This window comes from Ctenopharyngodon idella, chromosome 20 (genome assembly GCF_019924925.1).
Source record: "Ctenopharyngodon idella isolate HZGC_01 chromosome 20, HZGC01, whole genome shotgun sequence".
NCBI classification, from domain to species: Eukaryota; Metazoa; Chordata; class Actinopteri; order Cypriniformes; family Xenocyprididae; genus Ctenopharyngodon; species Ctenopharyngodon idella.
Window position 1 is genome coordinate 22077907 of NC_067239.1, and position 22157 is coordinate 22100063.

Sequence of the window (22157 nt, forward strand, 5' to 3'; positions counted from 1 at the left end):
CATCACTAGAATAAATTACATTTTAAATAAAATATAATAAAATAGAAAACAGAACTTTTAAATTGTAATATTTCACAATACTACTGTTTTTATTGTGTTTGTAATCAAATAAATTAGCCATTTTTTATTTTTTTTTTTAAACTTTTGACTGGTAGTGTATCTGTATATACACTAAAAGTTACTTTCTGGCTCCTGCTTTTGGCTCTTATTTTTACATAAACATGTGAATGAAGGTGAAGTGCGCCCTCTAGTGCACGATTACACCATTTTGAGGGTTTTCAAGTACAAAGGGAAACAAATGATATTTCAGAAAATAAAAATTGTTATCTTTAATTGTGTGCAGGTGGTTTAGAAAGCTTCAGTCAGAAGAGGCAGGACTTTCCACTGACGTATTCAGACGAGCAGACAGGAGGATCATTTCAGTGACGAAATCCCATTTCAAAAGACAAAATATCAGCACAGTTGACATGATACAGGGAACCAGCACAACCGTGAGAGATCTACTACAGCAAAGATCTTTTAATGGTCCCAAATATACTGAACAACTAAGAGTACACTCATGTAAAAGAAAAGAAAATGAAGATATGACAAAAATCGATCACATCTAGAGTTCCACTCAATCTTTAATCAAGACGGGCTTACAAATTTTCCAAAAAATCTGCAGTTTTGAAGGGCAAAAAAAGGGTAAAACTATCTCCCCCCACTGAGGTTTTAAAAACCTGTTCAAGTGCGGCTGAAAACGTCCTGAACATTTAAAGGCAGGTCTCTTGTCATTTAAAAAAATGAGAGAGGAGAACAACAGAATAAGAAAAAGGAGGGAACTGCTGGCTTTGAAAGAGGAAGAACTTCCGCTGAGCCACGAGAACAACGGTGACATCATAAACAATGACGACCCAGACTTCTTTGCTCCCTAGTGTCCCGTCTGGCCCTAGAAACTCAAAAAATAAAGGGAAAAAAAAAAAAGAATCAAGAGGAAAAATGGCAACAGAAAAAGGGCTAGAGGAAGGAGAGAAAGAAATGGAGATGATGTCAGCAAAGGTGAGTGGTGGTTGTGGATTGGCTGGCCCAGTTCGGGTCATGTGAGGTCCTTCCCTGAGAGGGGGGGCAGTGTGTCCTGGTCCAAGCCTGGGACGCTCTGTGGGGCAACAGTTTGAGTGTCTGTGAGTGACTGACTTGACTGTGTGCGAGGTCATTTTTACCCCCCAGTACTTTTAGCTTTGTCGAAATTCATTTCTTATTAAATCCTTTATTATTCTTTGTCCAGACCACAGTTTTATCTCGTCTTCGATCTCTCCGTCCGTTTCACAAGTCTCTCTCTCTTGCAGATTGGCACTTGGACAAACTCCACGTGGAGACATTCACCTTTTCGCTCTGTGACCGAATCTTCTCCCTCTCTTGCTCTCCATTTCTCCGTTCCTCACATGGTGCCCCATGGACTCCTGCGGGGGGCTGCATTCGTTCATTTATCCATTCATTTATGTATTCATTCATTTAGTTTCAGTTTTGAGTTCTAGGCTGAGCGCTGCAATAGTCTCTGGATGAAGCTCCCTTTGAGCATGACTGTGCTGATTGAAGAGGGAGTGCTTTAGGAGCTCAGCTTGGACTTCTTGGACAGCGGAGGACTTTCTTCTTTACTATCTGCATCTTCCTCGTCCTCGTCCTCTTCATCATCGTCAGGATAGTCCACCAACCCCACTAGACCTCCCTGGAACGGAAGCAAGATGCCGTCAAAAACGGCAAGTATTAAGAAATAAAATTTTGGGGCATCATTTCAGTTTTTTAATCTGTATAATTACCTTGGTGGTGACAGCTGCCGTAGGTGGGGAGCTCCGGGCTCCTGTCCCGGGAGAGCTTGGAGAACCAGGTGAACCGGGGTGGAGGGATGCGGTTGGAGGAGAGGACAGACTAGGCTTTGGAGAGCTGGAAAAGGAGAGTTTAAAACTGGGGCTCTGCCGTCCTGAGAGGCTCGCCTTCCCTGTCAACACCTCCTTCTCTTCTGAATCTTTCACTTGGGGAAAAAGCAGAAAAAAAAAAGTAATCAACCAAAATGCACCAAGCAATGCAAGTTATATTAAATCATCTTGCAATCAGATAGGGAATCGTAGTAGTTGGCCATCAACATCATGTAGCAGTAACGTACGTTTCTTCCTCTCCATGAACTTGCTGATGGGATCCATCAGGTCCTCGTCACTCTTCATCTTATCTGAGGGCGGCACCACAGCTTCACCGTCCTCCAAGTCTTCTTCATCTGTGTTAAACCACATCTCCTCCTCGTCTTCCAGCGTCCGCGCATCCCGGCGAAAACGGTGATTTCTCAGAATCGACCGCATACTGAAGCATGCAGACATACAAATAACATTTACTAAAAGGTACATCCACTTGAAATTAACTACTACATGTGCAATGAATGAGTATTTCCAATTAAAAAAAAAAAAAAAAGAATTTTAATAGTCAGAAATGCCAACTTGTTAGGAGTGAAAAGGTGACAAGGATCAAATTTTGATTCATTTTTTAAAATGTGGATTTACAGTCAACCTCAGCACGTGGATATAGTGGCGGGGGAGGAGGGGGAAAAAAAATAAACTTTTTCACCCTAGACCAGATTTAAACAGTTTAAAAAAATAAATAAATAAATAAAATATCTCTCTCCATATCAGTTGTTTCAGGCCACTAAATCTGATGATCCATATGACAATGGTTTGAAATGACCACCGACCTGTCAAGTTTAGGGTTGTCCTGTCTTTCTCTCTGTTGTTCATATCGGAGCTTCAGTCCCTTAAACGTCTGAACATAGTCTACGTCCTCCAGGGCTTTCCAGTAGTTCTCTATGATATGAGCTGTCAGGGACTTCACATCCTCCTACACACACACACAAAACAGCAATTTTAAACAAAATAAACAATATATCAGACTAACGTTATGTTCAGGAGCATCAAGAGATGTGATGTTTGGATAAATGTACTCACCACTCTGACATACTCAAACATCTCTATAATGGCTGAGTTGATGAGGTTGTATCTTGATCCATTGTTGAGGAAAGCTTTGACCACTGGCTCAAACAGGAAGTTCCTCATAATGTATCTGTTATAAAACTCGTCCTTCAGGCCAATGATTTTCCTCATGAAACGCAAAGCACCTGAACAAGAGAAATGATTGAGAAAAGTACAGAGAGATTTAACAGCCAGGTTATATCTGATGTCTCTCAGTGGGGTAGCATTGAGTGCTTGGTATAATTAGTGCTTGTTAATGCTGCTGGCCCAGCATGTGTTGTAATAATGTAACAGTAATCACTATCATCAGAGCCTTTCATTGTAGAAATGGATCAGCATCAGAGTTATTGGTGTTATTGATTATGCAGTTTGAATCTTCCCATGATGAGTGGCGTGACTAATTATGCCCCATGTAATTTGTCTAGTACTGCTCATCTTTTAGAGTCTAGTTTAGTCTTTCAAAAAATGTTCATACTTTCAGTATCACATCCCACTAAGTTAATCGAATCAGTGATCGTAATCGTTTCACCGGCAGATCGAGTTATGACATTTTTATTATCATTGACTAACTTAAAGGGGATGTCTAATGCTATTTCATGCATTCTGACTTATTTACACTGTTAAAAGAGTTGGATTCTCATGCTAAACATGGCCAAAGTTTAAAAAAACAAGTTGGATGTATGATGGAGTATTTCTGTGCCAAATACACTCCTTCAGGGTTCGTATAATTTTTCAGAACGTTTTTTCGACCATGGCCCTGTATGACGTCAAAGGACGAAATTCCCTGTATGGGCACTTCTCCCGAAAGAGCGCTCGCACACATTAACCAGAGCGAGAGCAAGAGCACGCCCATCAACGTGCTTCATTCAGGTTATGGAAGCCGTCGGCAGCGCTGTACTGGACTTGCTCAAGAAAGATTTGTTATCTTGTTTTAAGACCACAAAATCAACAATGTCACCAAAGAAGTGTGTTTTTGGTTGTAAGGGAAAGATAACCTTGTTCAGCTTCTCAAAGAACTCGGCGTTAAGGAAACAGTGGATGCAGTTGGTTTTTCCGGTCATGAGTCGGAACCGCAGGTGGTAAGCAAAACTGCATTAAATGTCTGTTTTATTGGCAATAGGCACGTTAAGTGTATATAATGTAAACACAAACGTATAGTGAATCAAAAGTTATCCAGGGATAATGCAATGATGTTTTGCTTGTGACTCTTTAGCTCCGCTCACAGCACGCCTCCAGGAGCTTGACTGTTATAGGAAAGAAGCGGTACAGCTGCATCTGTCTTTTATAAATCTGATCAAACTAAAGACTCTTCGGAGATATGAAGGATACAATACTACTCTATAGGTACTCAAGATTACCATGAGATTGACAGAAACTCTGTGTGTTATGTCACCTTTAAACTATTATATATAAAAAAAAATAAAATAAAAAAAAACATTGTTCTTAACTGAAATATTAGATTATGAATGTTAAACGTGAGTGCGCACATATACTCACATAAAGCTAAGAAAGCATGTTGCGAAGCAGTGAGCACCAGTACTCTGCGGAGGATGTCTTTGTTGATGATGTAGTTCTTTATGTGATACGTGTGATGCTCCACACAGAAAGTGAGCAGCTCTACGATCAGAGCCAGCAGCTGACACGTCTGGAAATCATCTGACAAGACAAACACACAGAGTGAGAAGTCTGCAGATGTTACGTCTTTAAATAGGTATGCAAATTTCAATTGAGGAATGATTCAAAAAGGCTGCCTACGCATCCAGTCTGCATGCATCCTACAAGTATGCATGCATATGCACATAAAACCTTCATTATTACCTTTGCTGGGTTTTTCTTCTGTGGTGTTGGCAAGAAGTGGAGCTGAGAGCACATGCATGCAGTGCTTATAGAAGAAACTCAAGAACTCAGTCTTCTCTGTTTTCTGCAGGGAACAGTTAATGAAATTAAAGGAGAATGTTTTTCTAAATTCTGACAAATTTGATACATTGCACTACGTTTATATTAATACAAGTCTCACATTAGCAGTTGCCAGCATGTTCTCTGGGTCCACTAGCGTCCTGAGCAACCCCATTAACTGTACAGCTCCACCCAACTCTGGATCCGTGTCACAGATCATATGCTCAATGATCAGATTTATCAACAGAATGTCCTGTAAAATAGAGACAAGTAGTGAGGACGACAGGTAGATAGAATAATCACACGGGTCAGTGGGCATGTCTGACTTACATCATCATTCTGTTGAGACTCCTGCATAACAAACTCTCGCACCATGGAGGGGTTGTACTCCACCAGGTAGGAGAAGATATCAGTGGCTGCTCCACGCACCTGCACATCATCCATGCCCTTTAACAAAGTACACACACGTTGGTAAATACAGCAGAGAAGCAAGAGCAAGCTAAGGTTACGGTTTTCATTGATAGGAAAGTTCAAGCTAGTCAAGAGACCGTTTCAGATGCACAAGGTCTTGATACAATATGAAAGGTCATTTACTCGTTAGTAAAGATGTTAAAATTACAAAAGGAAAAAAGAAACCACCAAACTGACACCTGACAATAAATCTGTTCTTTGAAATAGCAAGGATATCTTACAAGAATAACTTCCAGCGCTGGCAGGATTCCCATGTTGGAAAGCGTTTTGAAGAATGCATCTCTGTTCTGTGGTTGTAACGTTTGCGAAAATGCACAAAACTCCTTCAGGAAATTTACCTGGATGTGACACACAATATGAGTTTTGTATGTATCCATTATGTTGAGGAGGAGGTATCCATTAGTAATCCATTAGTAATGCTGCTATCATACCAGTTCATGCCGCTTGTCGTCATCTGTGGCTTCATCAGTTAGCTGTGCAAAGAGCTCAGTCAAAAATTTCTCATCGTCCTGAAAAGAAAAAAAGAACTCTGGTTATTACATAAACACATATATACATATATATATATATATATATATATATATATATAGGAGAAGAAGAAAAAAAAAATTTAATTCTCCAATGCATCGCAATTCTCTCCAAAAATTCAGAAAATTTCAGAATGCAGTATGGAATACTGTAGGCCTATATATATATTCAATACACAAAACTCACTTACTGACAGACAACTGCTTTCAAATTCTCACGTGTGATCAGAGAAGATTTTTCTTTTTTCATGACGCGAAATTAATGTATACCCAGTCAGTTATGTCTTAAGGGATTAGACTTGCAGGACAAAACATCTGCAGGGCTCGACATTTACACTTGTCTGGGACAACTGGATTTTTTGAAGGGGCAAGTGAAAGAGAATTTCTTGCACGACTGGACAGGTAATCTGATTAAAACTTCAGTGACAAAAAATAACAAGGGAGGCACTGAAACACTGATTTTATTACATTGTGTAAACAGCGATTGATAATGGATAGTGTATTTCTGGTAACAAGGTCGCGCTGTAGAGGCTCGTGCTACCTGTCTCTTTGTGAGACTTTAAGAGAAATCAAAACAAATGAAGAAATTCACAGAAGGAACATACTGAGGTAAAAATTCTAAATGTTTAAGCTTTTTATTTATAACATGATATAGTTAATTAATATGACCAAGGGAGACATTTTGCCGAATATTATCACGATTGCAAATGTAACATTGATTTTATAGTTTAATAAACAAGTAGTTAATATTAAGTTGCTTATATTTTAGACACAATATTGCCTGTTTTTGTTCTATTTCACCAACATAAATAGTTCCAAATGAAGATCACAGCAGAACTACTGCACATTCTCAAAGCAACACTCAGCGGTGTTTTGTTACTGAACGATTTGCACGTTTTGAACGATTCGGTTGAATGACTTGATTCACTCATTAAGTGACTTGCCGCCACCTACAGGCGGTTTAGTTTCATGTTTAAAAGTTTCATTGCATTTTTTCCAACATTTCTTATTTGTATATTTAAAAATGTATTTAAAACATTAATTATTGCAGTTGTAATTTTGCAAGTTAATTTTGGTAACAGCCCTATAGTGTCTTATTATAAATGAATTTATTGATCAAATGTAAGAATTTGACAAGAAAGATGCATACATTTAATAAGGTAAAAAAAAAAAAAAAAAAAGGTCTTTATAAAAGGTAAATAACACCCTGGGGCAAATATCAAAAATGCGCAGATTTAAGCAAATAAAACACTGATGAAAATATTGCTTTAGAATAAATTGTTTACACCACCAAAAATCCCCCCAGACACTACAATTAAAAACTGAATGCATCTACTCAATTCAGCTAGAGCCACAGAGTCGCAGCACAGATCAGCATGCCGTATGCCATGCCTCCAAGCTGTCTTATTCCTTTTGTTAATAAATGTTCTGTTTAATATATGAGAGTTTATATTGGTTTCTAATTTATTCAGGTATTCAGTGACTTAAAAACGAGGTGGAAAAGAGGGGGAAAACTCCAACGTTTAGTAATGCCAACTCAATTTTCCTCAAACAACTCAACTTTGTAAAAAAGAAATATAATTTAACCGAGTAAGCGCCAATAAAATTAGACATAAAAAAATATCTCAAGGGAATAGACTTTGGTACAACATGCATTAGCTATATTTCACTATTTACATTTCTGCTGTTACATTAGCACCATCTGCTGTCAGACAGTAAATGTGCATTTTCATTCAGCGTGTCTCCTTCGCTTGTTCCGTCATGCGCTTTTCAGTGTTATTTCCTTAATTAAATAATCTCCTTTTAAAGTTTAATAATCATATTAAGCTGTATCACTGTTATTTTTCAAAAACTGCCATACCGGTGCGTAGCTGAAACAGCTGCTGTATCTATTTAATGGCCATGAAGCGCTATGTAGTGTATAGAGAGCGGACTTCTATTAACTGCATACCCTTCTTATACTAATGGAAACAACTTTATAACAACAATAAATAACTCACAAAACTAACTCTCTTTAATACTGCAAATACCATGCAGAGCCATATGATTTCCATGATGCAGAGAAAACAGATGAAATCACAGAATCCAGTCACAAATGGAACTTACTGTATAAAGCAGAACGTCACAAAATTTGGCAATTTTTGGATGAATAAATCAAAAGTAGCGCTGTACAATGAATCAGATATCGATGCGGAATAGTGTCTATGAATATTAAAGCTAAAAAAGACTGCTATTGAAATCTGAAGTCTGTATTAATGAGCGTGAGCATTTATCTACTACTACACATACTGATGCACATAATGACAATTTCAGTGTCTGCTGTCTCACTCACTATACATGAACACATTAACTTCATCTGCAGAGCTGCTCTTAGAGTCACTTTATGAACATTACACCGTTTAATTCGAGTGTACTTCGATTAATAGAGATAACACCGTTTATTAAAACACACAAACTCAAAGGTCTTCACTGAAATTACAGAAATTGCACAGTAAAAATGTAGCCTTCTTATTATTAAATTAAATAAATTAATTTGATTACATTTTAAACTAAACTGTTAGCTTTATGAACTGATTTGATTAAATTTAATAAATTTTTATTTGTCCTTACAATGTTTATATAATATATTCCCTGTACTCCTGACAGTAAAATATGCCAAAATAAAGGTCGTGATATACCGTGAAACTGCCAGAATCTTAAAAAAAAAAAAAAAAAAAACGTGATACAGATTTTTGGTCAAACCGACCAGCACTACAAAATCATCACAATCCATTTTCTGATACTTAATCCCTTTCCTTCCGTATTGTGTGAATTACAACCATAAATACTTCTGTTTAACCAGAATTGCCACATTAAACCTGGTTCTTGATAAATGTTAATTTACAATTGTCTATATACATTATCCTAATGACATCTGAGCTCAATATAAAGCTGTAAATCACAAAGAGGCTCAAATCCGTTTTGTAATCTTACTTGAGCTCTAGCTAAATGAGGGTGACTTGTGACATATTTGATCAACGAACGTCCACAACAAGGTTAAACATGTGACTGATAGTGTATTTTACTGTATTACCTTGTCATGCAGATAAAAGATAACACCTCAAAAAAAGAGGAACAAGGCAAGTGAACGAAAACATTGTGATCACACGGTCATGGGAAAGTACATCTAATTGCTCAAACAATCATAAGAAATGGCTTTTAGCATCTATGGCCAGTTTATTTAACATCTGCTAGATTACATTCAGGTAGTATTATGGTAATATTAAAACAATAGTGTGCCATATAATATGCACCCTTATCTGCAACGATAGACGACACAAACATACTGTACTGAAGCTGGCTGGAGGTTGGAGAAAATTATCATCCAGCACGCCTGCCAAGCATTTGTGACATCACATGATGTGGCTCTAAAGAACATGATGGTGCTGTTCCCATGGAAACGAGCCCCCTCCCCTAACTCCGATCCCAGTATCAAACAATTCCACTGTAAGGCTTAGGTGAGAAGCACGTATATCAAACCATTTTCATAAAGTATATTTTAAATCAATTTAGCTACAACTGCAGTAAAATCTAACTGAAATGAAATATATATTTAAGATGTTTTGACTCGTCCCAGGTGAACTGGTAGCATCATTCAAAAAAAACATCAATAAATGAATTACACTGACCACAATCAATTTTCTACTAAATATGATTACATGCATCTGAAAAAACAGTTAGCGCAGTTATCCTTAAATCTGTTATCTACATCTGTAGACCTCTTGATGTGGAAAACATACTGTATATATGATGACCTTTACAGGAAAGAACCACATTACAACCCACCACGGGCGTCTCATCAAGAGCAATGTGATGTTCTCAGGCAATGTAAACAAGGAAATATTAGTAGCAGCAGCACAAGCATGTAAACTTATTCACTGCAGCCTCTGCAAGCAAGGTTTTCTGCTGAGGATGCAATGTATTTGAGACGGAAGTTGCTGCTCTGAAAATTGTAGTGAGAAGCCACAATGACACATACCGAGCCTGACAATGTACGTTACTTGTGCGACGCTAGAAGAATACAGTTTAATCTATAGTTTGTTTCACTCAGTACTAAGGCTGGCTTTAAAAAAAAAAAAAAATAGATTTCTCGATTTTAATCGATTCTCATTTTCACGAACCAATATCGGTTCTTAAATCCCAAGAATCGATTAGTCTATCCTGTTTTCAGTTGATGAATGAATGAAACATTGGAGTGCACCTCCCATCCAATAGATTGCAATAATCTTTGTGCTTTGTTACTTTTGATATGAAACAAAGTCTCAGATTACAAATGATGTCCACTTTATTATGAAATTCAAAAAATAAATACTGTTTTTGCTGTTTAATGTGGCGTGACAGATAGCTGTAGCGCAGCTCAGTTCAAGAGAAGTGGCAGCACAACACACGTAAACGATCATCTCCTCCGCTTTAGTACCAGTTACAGTGCAAAATAAACATGAATGAACATCTGAAGGTATGTTAAAAGATACAGTACAACTTACCGAAATCCACATGTCACGTGTAATCGCTTAATCAGTGTTTCAACCACGGAAAGACTTCAATAAAATATAGTTTCAAGTTTGTACGATATACCGATATATTTTTAATCTACAATACGGAATGAGGCGATATACAGTAGTTTTATACGAGCGCATCTGAAAAACAGCGGTGGACGTCGTAGAGTGCTGCTGCGGGGGAAATGCATAATACAATTTGGCTTAAACATGAGACACGCTTAATATTAAGGGCTTTAAAAATAACTCGTAAGATTAACATATAGTTAACACGTAGGCCTATCGTTTAAAGCGGCTTGCCCCGTCAGATGCTCTGACAGATTCATGTGCTGACAGATTTTTGCGCTGTTTAATGCTTTTGTGATGTGTTGTTTTCCTGAGCGCATAACTTACATTTCACAGGTATATTCTCCATCTGTAAATGTTAGAAAGTCATACAAATATTTTCCATTTTGCTGTCAGGAGTGGAAAAACCTTCTGCTAATGAATCTCATTCTCCTCTAAACTTCATAGACTTCCGTAAAAGAGCGCCGCCACGTGCATTCGCGCCAAACAGATGGAGCTCAATAGAATGGGATCACCATAATTCTGACTAAAATATACATTTTGATAAAATGTTTGTTGTTGAACAATAGATGTGCCATATGTAGAATTTTAAACCTACAAGTAAGTGTATTTTTATTACAGCAGTAACTATATATATATATACACACATATATACATATATTTTATATAGGCTATAACAGTGGTTCTCAACTGGTGGGGCGCGAGTAGGCTACAGGATGGGAGGGAAAAAAAACCTGAAAAAAAAAATTTGCAAATTTTTTTAGCACTAAACTACTGTCATAAAAAGTTATAGTTTTGTATATACATAACTCCTGAATAAAATTAAAATGTGTTTGGACTGATTTAAAAAAAAAAGTTTTGAACAAATTTGATTGGTTTGTCGATAGTGAGCGCAAATGCAGGTGATAAGCGGTTTTATTAAGCGAGTCACTGAGTCGTTCATTCACGATTCGTTCAAACGGCCGATTCATCAAGAATGAGACAGATGTTTGTGAATGGGTCATTGAATCTTTGACTCAAACGATTTGTTCAAAACACTGAATCATTCAAAACACGATTGAGTGTTGCTGAGAGAAGCGCTATGTTGTGATCTTTGTTTGGATTCATCGGATCTATTTTCGCTGCTAAAATAGACCAAAACAGTCATTATTTCGCCTAAAATGTAAGTGACTTAATATTATTAACTTGTTTGTTGAACTGTCATATCAGTGTCACATTTTCAATCGCGAGGTGATGGTAAATTAAGTGATGGTCAATTGTCAGCTCTCTTGGTCGTCAAGTCGTGTGATGTATGTTGCTGAAATGTATTCAAATGTTATAAAGAAAAACACCACATTTTGAAATTTAACTGCAGTATGTCAATTTAGTTTATTTGTGTGTGCTGCGCTCATAGACTTTAGAAAACGGCGCTCATTTGTTTGATTTCTCCTCGAGAAGCTGCACAAGCCTCAAAAGTTTAAGGTCCTTGCACCCTGAGTCCAAAACTGTCGTATTCGTTTTTTCATATTCGTCATTTGGTGGCTCTCAATTGTCAAAAACACCCCTCAAAATATTTGCCACGGATGCGAAAAATGCAGAAAATGCAGGGCCCCAACTGCAATGAACCAGCTTTGGGGGGGCCCAGCTTGCAAAAGGTTGAGAACCCCTGGGCTATAATATATAAATATACTAGCTAATTAGTCTGTGCTTTTGTTTTTATTTTAATTTTTAGTCTAGTGAATTTAACTTCTGCTTTAAAAAGCATCATTTTTATTTTTAGATTGTAATGTTACAATGTTAGAATATAAAGTAACTTTCTCTTTTTTGTACATACTGTAGGCCTATTAGTGTGCCGGACTACATAGTTACATTCACTATTGTATTAATTTGTATTAATAGCTTTCAATATAAACACTGTTTGTAGGACAACATTAGGCAGGATGTTAAATTAAGATTTTTAAAGAGTAAATACAGATTTTTTTTTTTTCTAAATCCAAATAGAAAAATGTAGAAAATACTGCGATATATACCGTATATCGCCATTTAGCCAAAAAATACCGAGATATGACTTTTTGGCCATATCGCCCAGCCCTAACGTAACATCACATTTACCTCAGAAAAACCACATTCAGTGACCATAAACTCATTAGTCAAAAATTAACTGTAAAGAGTAGCATTCTGATAAATCTAAGCACTATATTACATATTCATTATAATTTTAAATGTTCTTCAATATTTAATGCATGTTTGAATAAATCAGTTATGACAGCCATGATGTAAATGTTTATATTTCAAAAAACGAATTGGAGTAGAAATATGATTATGTAATTCTAAAGTTAGTATTATAACTATTTATTAAAAAAAAAGAACATCCTTGAGTGTAATTTAAGTGTTTGTATATAAATAAGTTAATTTTAACCTTCAATATTGTAGTACCAACTGTATACCAACTGTCCCATGTATAGTTTACAGCATTATTTTTTTTTCAGCATTATTTTTTTTTTCCTCGAGACAATTTGCCATGTTCTGTATCTGATATATATCCAAAATAATCAATATCGAATCAAACTGAATCAGAATCAAAAGCTTGTAAATTGAAATCGAATTGTGAAAGTTGTATCAATACCCAGCCCTACTCGGTACAGTTAACTCAACCACTAATGGTACAAAGTTCACTACTGATCACATACACACGGCTGAGTAGGAAAACCCACCTGCAGCATGCCAACAATCTCCACTTTGTTGAAGAAGATGAAGGAGTGCAGCGTGGACAGCATGTTTTCTTCAAAGACAGAGGGGGTGGGCAGCACCATGTCCTGAATATACTGCACCCGGTACGTCTGGTGAATCTTCTGCCGAAGCTCCGGGTCTGAAATGGGAATGACCTCTTTAAACCGTGCCGTGGTGGTCAGGAACTCTCGATGCCTCCGTGGTTGGGGTAGCGACGGATCGAACTCCAGACAACCGATCACATCCATGATGCATTCTTCGGAGAACATAACTTCGAAGAGCGCCGTGCGGTTGAGGAGGAAAATGCCTTTGATGATGTCGTAGAGGTGATGCAAGCCTTCTCGGTTCTCCAAGTCCTCGCACACGCGAAACAGCTCCAGCAGCTTGCGGATGTAGCCCTCGTTCTCTAGCGCCAGGGCCAGTTTTTCCCGCCGTAACGGAGACGGTAAGGATGAGGCCACCAGCTCGGCCACCTCCTCTAGCCGGGAGAGCTCACATGGTGGAAGTTCAAGGCCAGGAGAAGACATGTCATCAAAGCGCTCCTCTTCAGACTCATCTATCAGCTCCTGGGTGATGTCTACCGAGGGGTCCTTTCCCTGGACCTGTAAACACAAAAAAGGCTTTCAGAATAGAGCACTACACCAACATGCAGAACTTAGAGAAACCTAGAGAAAATATTATTAATGTACATCATGATCAATGTGATGAGCATAATCACCTGACATATTTTCTCCCAGATCTCATCACAACCAGCCTTTTCCTGAAAGCTGAGGGCCAGGTCATAGTTTTCAGCCTCAGACCAGACTATTAATGTGTCCTTCAAAGAAAAATGCAAATACCATCAACAGATGCCCAAAGAACAGGTTATGACACATGGAAGTGTTATTCTACAAGTACTAACACAGGGATCTATAGTTTAAGGCACACTACAGGCTAAATTGCACTGGTCAATTTTGGGCTATTTTGTTTCCATAAAATGTCTTCTTTCAGACTAGTAGATAGAAAACATCCAAAGTATATTTTTAAGTATTTATTTTGTTACACTTTATCGATTTGTGTCTGTAGATTTCAATTACAATACGTATGTTTAAAGGCTATTTTCTCAAAATGAGTTTAAGCGCTGAGCCAGAAATCTCCACTTCAGTAATCACTTACATAGACCAGACTTTACAGTTCTACATTCTGAAGTAATACAAAGGGCTTTATATATATTATATATATATATAATTTGCCTGAATTATATAATATTTTATTCATAAAAACAACTTTAAAAAAAAAAAATGTATGGAATGATAAAAAAAGATCCAAAAAAATTTGAACCAGGCTTTATCCAAAGGCTTTATTCAGATTTCTATTCTGGAAATTTATGCAAATTAGTACGTGTATGAAGAATTATCTAATTAAACATATTTACTCACAACATTTCAGAATACTTGTAATACAAAGCAATTATCGTAACCCTATAATGCCATATCATATTTGATACATGAATTTCTAAGGCCTCTAAATTATCAACATGATCAAAACTTTGAAAAAAAAATTATGTACACAATCTTCTACATGCTTTCGGCCCTCTGACTGATAGTTCATACTTTTTAGCAAGTAAAAGGCTATTTAAAATAATTTAAAAAACCTCCATAGTACAAGTGTCTTTTCGCTGTGAAGTCTTTAATGATTTTCATAAAGTAAACATAACAACTTTTATATTATTAGTAATATTTTAAGATTAACATTTACTAGACTAAAGCAACTTAGATTTACTTTATCTATACATCATTTTTCAGAAAAATCATGTTAAAATCTACATATTAAATTTAATTTCATACTAAGAACTATTATTGCATTTTACGTTAGTAGTCTGCCTTAACAAATCTCATTGCTTTACAAGCTATCACAATCTCATCTTCTTTCTGGCCATATAAATAACATCTTCAAATAAATAACATCATAAAAATGACAAATTGCTCACTTTGGACCTCTGAATAAAATTGATTTTTTTTCCTTCTTGGGTGTGAGCTTTGTATTTTATATGAGCCATAAAAGCCTGATGGATCAAATATGATATACAAAAAACATAAGCAAACTTAAAAAAAAAAAATGTCTAATGTTTCAATAAACTATATTTCTGTTCTGAAAATGTTTCTGACTATTATTTAATATGTCAGGTTTAACAGGGTTATTGTACTGTGAATCCTCAACTGGGGAAGTATGCTTGGTGATATTTATTAGTTAATTTTTATCCCATTCACCTGTGCTGTCTTGCATTTTTATAAGACAGATGTATACTTGACTAGTTTTACCCAATACATTTAAAGCACATAATTATGAATTATGTTCACAAAAACACTGATGAGTTGTCAATAAGATCATGTCATTTTAAACGCACCTGCTGTTTCTGATAGGCGGTGTTAGGGTTTATTTTTGACTCCAGCAGCAGTGATCCTGTTTTAAAGAACGGGCACATCTTAATTGCAATGTCAATGAAAAGTGACCATGTAAGTTACATTTTTTTATAGTGTTTTGAAACCTACCATCACTTTCGGCGCGCACCAAGAGAGACATGCCTTTCAGTCTCTCCACGTAGGCGGATGACACATGTCCCGTCCCCCGATCATCCCACTGGCGGTCCTCATTCAGAGTGTACACTTTTACTCGTCTACGAGTGTCAGTCATCCTTGCAAGTAACTCTCAAATAGGCTTTTGCCTTTGATTCAATAAATCTCAATGTCCTTGCCTTGCAAGAGGCAACAGAATCTGCGGTCAACTTCAAGCTGAAATGTATGGCATTCACTGGCAAGCGGTCTCGACGCTGATGCAGTATGTTGTTGTGGGGTCTATAACAGTAAACTTATGCTGTCCAGAAAGATTATTCTGACCAGTCTAGCGATGGTCAGCTAGCTGCTGTGTGCAGCCGAGACTCTCCACAACATACTCAATATTTTGAATTCTTTATAAACGGAACAACGAAAAAAGCACTTCCGTTTCTAAAAGGGGGTGAAACGGTGAGAGATTAGTTTAAAAACATGCAGCCAGAGCACGAATCCAGAATGTGTTTATTTTTCTCCGTGCCCCTTACTTTAAGCTAGCTAGGCTAAGCTAACGCTGCGACTAATTCAGTCAAACGGGGTTAGCGTAGCTAGCGCCTCAGCTAGCAGGCTATCTCCTCGCGCGAGTCATTTTAAAACATAAACGTTTGAAACATGAGCGAATGAACTCCAAAGACGTACCGATAACGCTATTTGATCATTATACTCGCGCGCGGTCGGTGAAAACGCGGGAAGAGTCGTGTATAAAGCGGCGCGTTCATAATAAGCTAAGCTATATTTTCTCCAAGTATTCCGCCATATTCTGGCTAAGGGCCGCGGATGGACCAGCCAGTCTCTTCACACGGAGATAAACATTCCCCAATGCAACTAATCGAATACACTCGCTCGTTACGTTTTCCGGGATGGCGAATGGCCAGCGCGACCGTCGAGCACCATGAAATAGCAGCGACTTGACGAAAAGTAATTATTAGCCCCACTGTGAAGATTCGGCCATCTTGGGTCCCCTCAGAAAGTCGCTACGGGGTTTCCTGTGCTGCAGGCGCAGGGCCGCCGCCACAGTTTAAAGACACAGTGCGCCAAAATGACCAGCGCAGACAAACGGTTGTTTCGTAACATCAAACACTCACTGCTGGTGAAAAAGAAGGGACATGGAGAGGAATGTGAATGAGGGTGAAAGTAAGCGCGAACATGCGCAGCTCCGTGAACGAGTGACTGCTGGAGCGCGCGTAAAGATAATAAACTTCATATGTTTTGTCATTCATACAGTACAATTAAATGCAAATGCTTACAGTTGTGCTGTTATTTTGTCTTTGAGACCAAATACATTGTAGTTTCATTAACAGCCATTACAAGTAACAGCAGCAGCCTCTGTTGGAAAAGCAGTCCAATCTATGCTTGGAACATGTTAACCAAGCCAGCTAAGTTCCTATCATAGCCAGTGTGGTCTTCAGCCATAACCATGTTGCACCACTAGCTCATAGAATATATAACTGTAAAATCAATTACAAACTACATTTTTAGAGTTGCTTGCCCATGCAAAACTCACTGACACAGTACTATGGTGTTGCAAGCCTCTAGGGCATTGCTATGTTGTTGATAATAGGTCTGGTTGCTAGGGTGTTGTGGGTGGTTGCTAGGTGGTTAACTTGGTATTAGCATTTGAAAAATGACCTCAAAAGGTTACAGTCAGCATGAAATTAAAATCTTAATGATCTTATTGTTATCAATATAATTATGTGAATGATTTTTAATAAAATGTCATAACTCGATCTGCTGGTGAAACGACAGATTTCTCTCTGGTGATGTATGCCGGACTTCTCCAATAATTTAGTCCCTTAAACCCCACCCCTTTCTCACAATTCACAAGTTTACATCAAATCAAGAACTGATGGTTATTTTTAGGGGTGGACCTTCATGCTTACCTCTTTAAAAACGTATGTTAATCACATCATACTAATTCATACGAAATTGCCACCTCATAAAATAGTTACATTTTCTCATGAGATCGGATTGGATGTTTTCGAAAGTAAACAGCTCATCATTCACTCAGAAACCATTACTGTAAGTGTCTCTAAAATCTGAATGAACTCAAAAATGTTTGAAAGAATAAACTTGATGAGACTGATATGTATTAATCAATACTATGGTACAACAGGAAGAATGTCGTTTTTTCTGACCCCAAAGTATATGACAAATGAATATTTTTATTGAATATTGATTAAGAAACAGCTCATAGAAATGAAATGGTAAAAAAGTTTTATTTTGATTAAAAATAATGTAAATATAAAAGCACCTAAAAGGGCCAGAATTTCCCCACTATAGTGATATATGATAACACTATAATATACATTTTCCCAATGCAAGAGTTGGCCTAAGAAGCCAGTGCACATCACAACTATGACACAGATCAAGCCAGATTGTCCAGGTTGCAAATCTGTTACAAAATAGAAATTGCTGCAGCTTTATCTTACACTTGTATCTAATGTTATAGTGTTCGTACTTTGAGGTCTTGTACTCATCTGTTTCCAAGTACAATGCAAGTACACAGTACTAAGTACTTTCCAAGAACAATGCAAGTACACAGTGGATCGTGTAACCAACAGAACAGAATGAAATCTTTTGGGGGTTTCAATACAGCACCAAGCATGATCACAAATGTCACTCCAAAAGGTATTGGCAACTAGTGGTCCCAGTAATTACACAATTACTGCTAATGAAGTTTAATGCTTCTTTACAGGACAAAGGTTGTTTAGATTCTTGAGAAATTAAAATGAAGGCAAAAATGTGTTTTTCCACATTGATAGAAAACTTTGCTTTACAGCCAGGAAAGAATTCATAAAAGTTTTTGTACAACAGGTAAAGCATGTGTGAAGGGGAGTGGACTTGCGTATTCCACAGAAGAATTTGTTCAGCCAGTTCTTATTTGAACAGTTACCCCTGTAGCTGCAAAACAGGACATTCACGCTACAGTATCACACAGCGTGCTGCTGAGAGTTTAAGAACAGGACGGTCATGCTGCGTTGTATAGTGTTATTCGCATTTGTTGCAAAAGATAGCTCCTTTCTGTTAGACTGAAACCTTTTCCTGCGTTCCGTAACAAAGGAGCTGTGAACTGGAGGTGGTTTTTGGTAAAATCTTGTTTTTAACCTTGGTCAGGGTACAAAATTTTAAAGAATCTATATAAGTTTTCAAACACAATCAGGTTTCTTAAATAATTTAACAGAAAGGACATTGCTGTCAAGTAAAATCCTGCAAACTGGAGCATATAAAGATGAGTATAACACTTGAAAATAATCAAGAACTCTGAAATGCTTAGTATCACTTCATTCTGACAGAATGTGTAAATGTACAATACTTACAAAAGCCAAAAAAGGCTTTTGAATTCAGTTCAAAGGCAAGTTGTACATTTCTGGCATGTGTTATACATTATACAGTATCCATTCAAAAGTGTGGGGTCAGTAAATTTTTTTTTTTGTTTTTGAAAGATGCTCACCAGTGCTGCATTTATTTGTTCAAAATGCAGTAAAACAGTACTGTTGTAGTTATATTACGACAATTTAAAATAAAAGCTGAATTTTCAGCAGCCATTAATCGTGTCACATGATCCTTCAGAAATTATTCTAATACATTGATTTAGTGTTCAAGAAACATTTAATATTAATGTTGCAAACAGTTGTGCTTAGTATTTTTTCAGGATTATTTGATCAATGGAAAGTTCAAAAGAAAAGCATTTATTTGAAATAGAAATATTTTGTAACATTATAAATATCTTTAGTCACTTTTGATCAATTTAATGCGTCCTTGCTGAAAAAAGCAAAACAAAAATCAAGATTTTGTGAGAAATGTTTTATTATTTTCCAGTGGTGACTACTGGATACATACACAAAACAGAGAAGGCCAACAAAACCTGTAACAGTACTGAGGACAAAATTTGGGATATAAGATGACTCAGAACCATCTCCATAATCTGAAATGTGTAAGTTTCATACTTCACTGAATGAAAAACAATTAAACCACAATAAAAATTTAAAAAAAAAAAAAAAACACAAGAAAACACATCATTTGAGAGGGATTGGAAAAAAAAGAAAAAGATCTTGAACACTTTTCCCCCCAATTTTACCCTCTAGACTGATAAATATCCCAAGTCCCTAACTCCAGTTACAAAAATTCAATTTAAAATGCAAAATATTTTCAATCTATTCTTTGACATACTGACTGAATAGACATGCATTCAACAAAATCTGAACTAAGCGGCATCACTTCACCACTTGGTTCATCTATGTTTCTCTTGTGATGTAGCGTAGTTCTGATACAGTTGGGGATTAGCTTTAGAAATAATTCAGCTGTTTACACTCCTTATTTTCCTGCCTGCTGGGCTTGACGCCTCAGCAGCACATAGATCTTTTCTTTGATCCAGTCTTTGTTGTAGGGCTGGTAGGTTTGTGTGTCTGCCCTGTATCTGTTTAAATGACCAAAGAGTGAGAGAAATTGACATGATTGATAAGATCTCGTGTGTTATTTGTGCACTGTAATATAAAAAAAAGTTGCTTACTTACACAAGACAGCTGAGGTCAGCAAGATCATCAACAAAGTCGAATAGCTGGCTTATGTCATATGTGATGGAGGGACTGTTGGGATTCATCCTCTTCAGATGCTCTTCATACATCTTACAGACTCCTTTTTGTTGGGGGAGAGGGATTAAATATTATGAATTAAATGCATTAGACTAATTCATGACATTAATTTCTAGTCCATTAACAACTAAAGACACATCCTACCTTCCATGCACTCGTTGACAGACTCATAGTCTGCATATGTTCTTCCTTCTGGTCTTTTGGTGGGCTGCACCAGAAGAATGGTGTGAGACTGAACACCAGGAAGCAAAAAGCAAGTGTAAATAAATTATACATACGTTTACACATTTTAAAGAACAAAAAATATATAAAAATTGAATTAGAAATGGTGATTAGAAATACACCAGAAATGACCTAAGTATGTGGAGCCCCCTACTGCTAGTAATTTTCTAGTGCTATTTGACATCTGACAGTGAAATTAATACATCATATTTATATTAAAGGGATGATATCTTAGTTCATATGCCAAACGAGAATATCAGATTAAGTAAAATTAAATATAACTCGTTTAAATGTTCACACGGAATCTCTGGAATAAGACCCTGAAAACACCAGCTGTTGGACTCCAACCCTCCCCCAAAACAAAACAGTCTAGATGCTTCTTACAAAGACAGATATTACGACGGGTGGACTTTAAAAATGAGTTTGTTTAAAGTCACACCTCAAACAAAGAGCTTAACTTCGTAATAAGAGAATTTAGAAATATTCCAGCGGACTTCACTAATCGTTAATTTCCTGAATATTCGACGTTGCCTTGCTACACTGCTGCTAGCTACCCGCGTTCATTTTGAACGTGCCAAAGCAGACGAAAAAACACGGTTTTCTAACAACACAAACGACAATAATACACAACATAATATAAAATATAGCACTGAAATACGTACCATATCTGCTCCCGGTATCTAAAAGTCACGATGAATGATGTGCTAACCGCTAACGGCTATTCACTGTGAGTAGCAACAGAAAGAGCATAAATGTGCAAACGAACATTCACTTCCGGTAGTGGCGGTGACGAGTTAGCTTTTCAAAATAAAAGCGTGTGCACAAGACTGAAGTGTATTTATTTTTTATTATGAATTTATTTTTACTCCAAAATGTTCTAAACACTGTTAAAATTCTATAGTTGTGAGGGTTTAGAATTGTATAGTAATAATCAGCAAATAATGGCTAAACTTCTAAATCTTTTTGTCCCTTAGAAGCTATATTTTGTTTTTGTTTTTTGCAAAAATATCATACTGTTTGGTGTTAGATGTAATATAATGTGCATCCTTTTTATGTTTGTGATTTTGCTTAGTTTTTGTGTGTGTGTGTGTGTGTGTGTGTGTGTGTGTGTGTGTCTGTGTGTGTGTGTGTGTGTGTGTGTGTGTGTGTGTGTGTGTGTGTGTGTGTGTCTGTGTGTGTGTGTTTATACCATCATTATAATCATTTTCGTCATTCTGTCCAGGGACTACATATGAAAAATAGCCTGTAGGCTAACTCTAGCACATTTACTGTAATGTTTATTAATGTGCACTGTCCCTATTAAATAAATCTTCATGCAAGATCGTCTCACATTCTGTAGGCAATTATTCAGGTAAATTCTTGGGTGGAATCATAAACAGTCAATGTTCTTGGTTTGTGTTAACACTTTAATAGCTTAGCAAGAGTATACAATTGAAGTACAAAGTATATCGATATAGAAACAGAAAGAAAAATGAAAAATGATTTTAGCAAATTCCAAACACCAAATTTATTTTCATGAAATTAATGAAACTGTTATTGAGACTGGATGTGTAAATTACTT

The 22157-nt window shown here is 36.8% G+C and overlaps 2 protein-coding genes across 2 annotated transcripts; both read right to left on the bottom strand.

Annotated features, from left to right (window-relative positions):
* Positions 1-605: 605 nt before the first annotated feature.
* On the bottom strand, positions 606-16790 carry smek1 (SMEK homolog 1, suppressor of mek1 (Dictyostelium)). Its single transcript, XM_051874707.1, has 15 exons — positions 15726-16790; positions 15581-15636; positions 13913-14011; positions 13179-13796; positions 5789-5866; positions 5579-5695; positions 5217-5333; positions 5008-5139; positions 4809-4911; positions 4488-4646; positions 2967-3136; positions 2717-2859; positions 2141-2331; positions 1797-2008; positions 606-1705 (listed from the first exon to the last, which is right to left on the bottom strand). The coding sequence occupies exons 1-15, from the start codon at positions 15865-15867 to the stop codon at positions 1586-1588; spliced, it is 2457 nt and encodes an 818-aa protein (XP_051730667.1). The 5' UTR covers positions 15868-16790; the 3' UTR covers positions 606-1585.
* A 2781-nt stretch (positions 16791-19571) lies between these two features.
* On the bottom strand, positions 19572-21402 carry erh (ERH mRNA splicing and mitosis factor). The gene is made up of 4 exons (XM_051876094.1): positions 21259-21402; positions 20519-20606; positions 20297-20417; positions 19572-20199 (listed from the first exon to the last, which is right to left on the bottom strand). Exons 1-4 carry the CDS (start codon positions 21259-21261, stop codon positions 20097-20099), a joined length of 315 nt encoding a protein of 104 aa, XP_051732054.1. The 5' UTR covers positions 21262-21402; the 3' UTR covers positions 19572-20096.
* Between the last annotated feature and the right edge of the window lie 755 nt (positions 21403-22157).

Bases quoted from the DNA above. Each gene is read 5' to 3' on its own strand.
- smek1 (XM_051874707.1), bottom strand. From the start codon at position 15,867: ATGACTGACACTCGTAGACGAGTAAAAGTGTACACTCTGAATGAGGAC. The intron at 4,912-5,007 runs GTGAGACTTGTA...TGTTCCCTGCAG, and splicing joins ACATGCTGGCAACTGCTAAT to AAAACAGAGAAGACTGAGTT. The intron at 2,860-2,966 runs GTGAGTACATTT...GTGTGTGTGTAG, and splicing joins TGTTTGAGTATGTCAGAGTG to GAGGATGTGAAGTCCCTGAC.
- erh (XM_051876094.1), bottom strand. The intron at 20,418-20,518 runs GTAGGATGTGTC...CCCAACAAAAAG, and splicing joins TGTCAACGAGTGCATGGAAG to GAGTCTGTAAGATGTATGAA. The intron at 20,200-20,296 runs GTAAGTAAGCAA...TCATTTAAACAG, and splicing joins GCTGACCTCAGCTGTCTTGT to ATACAGGGCAGACACACAAA.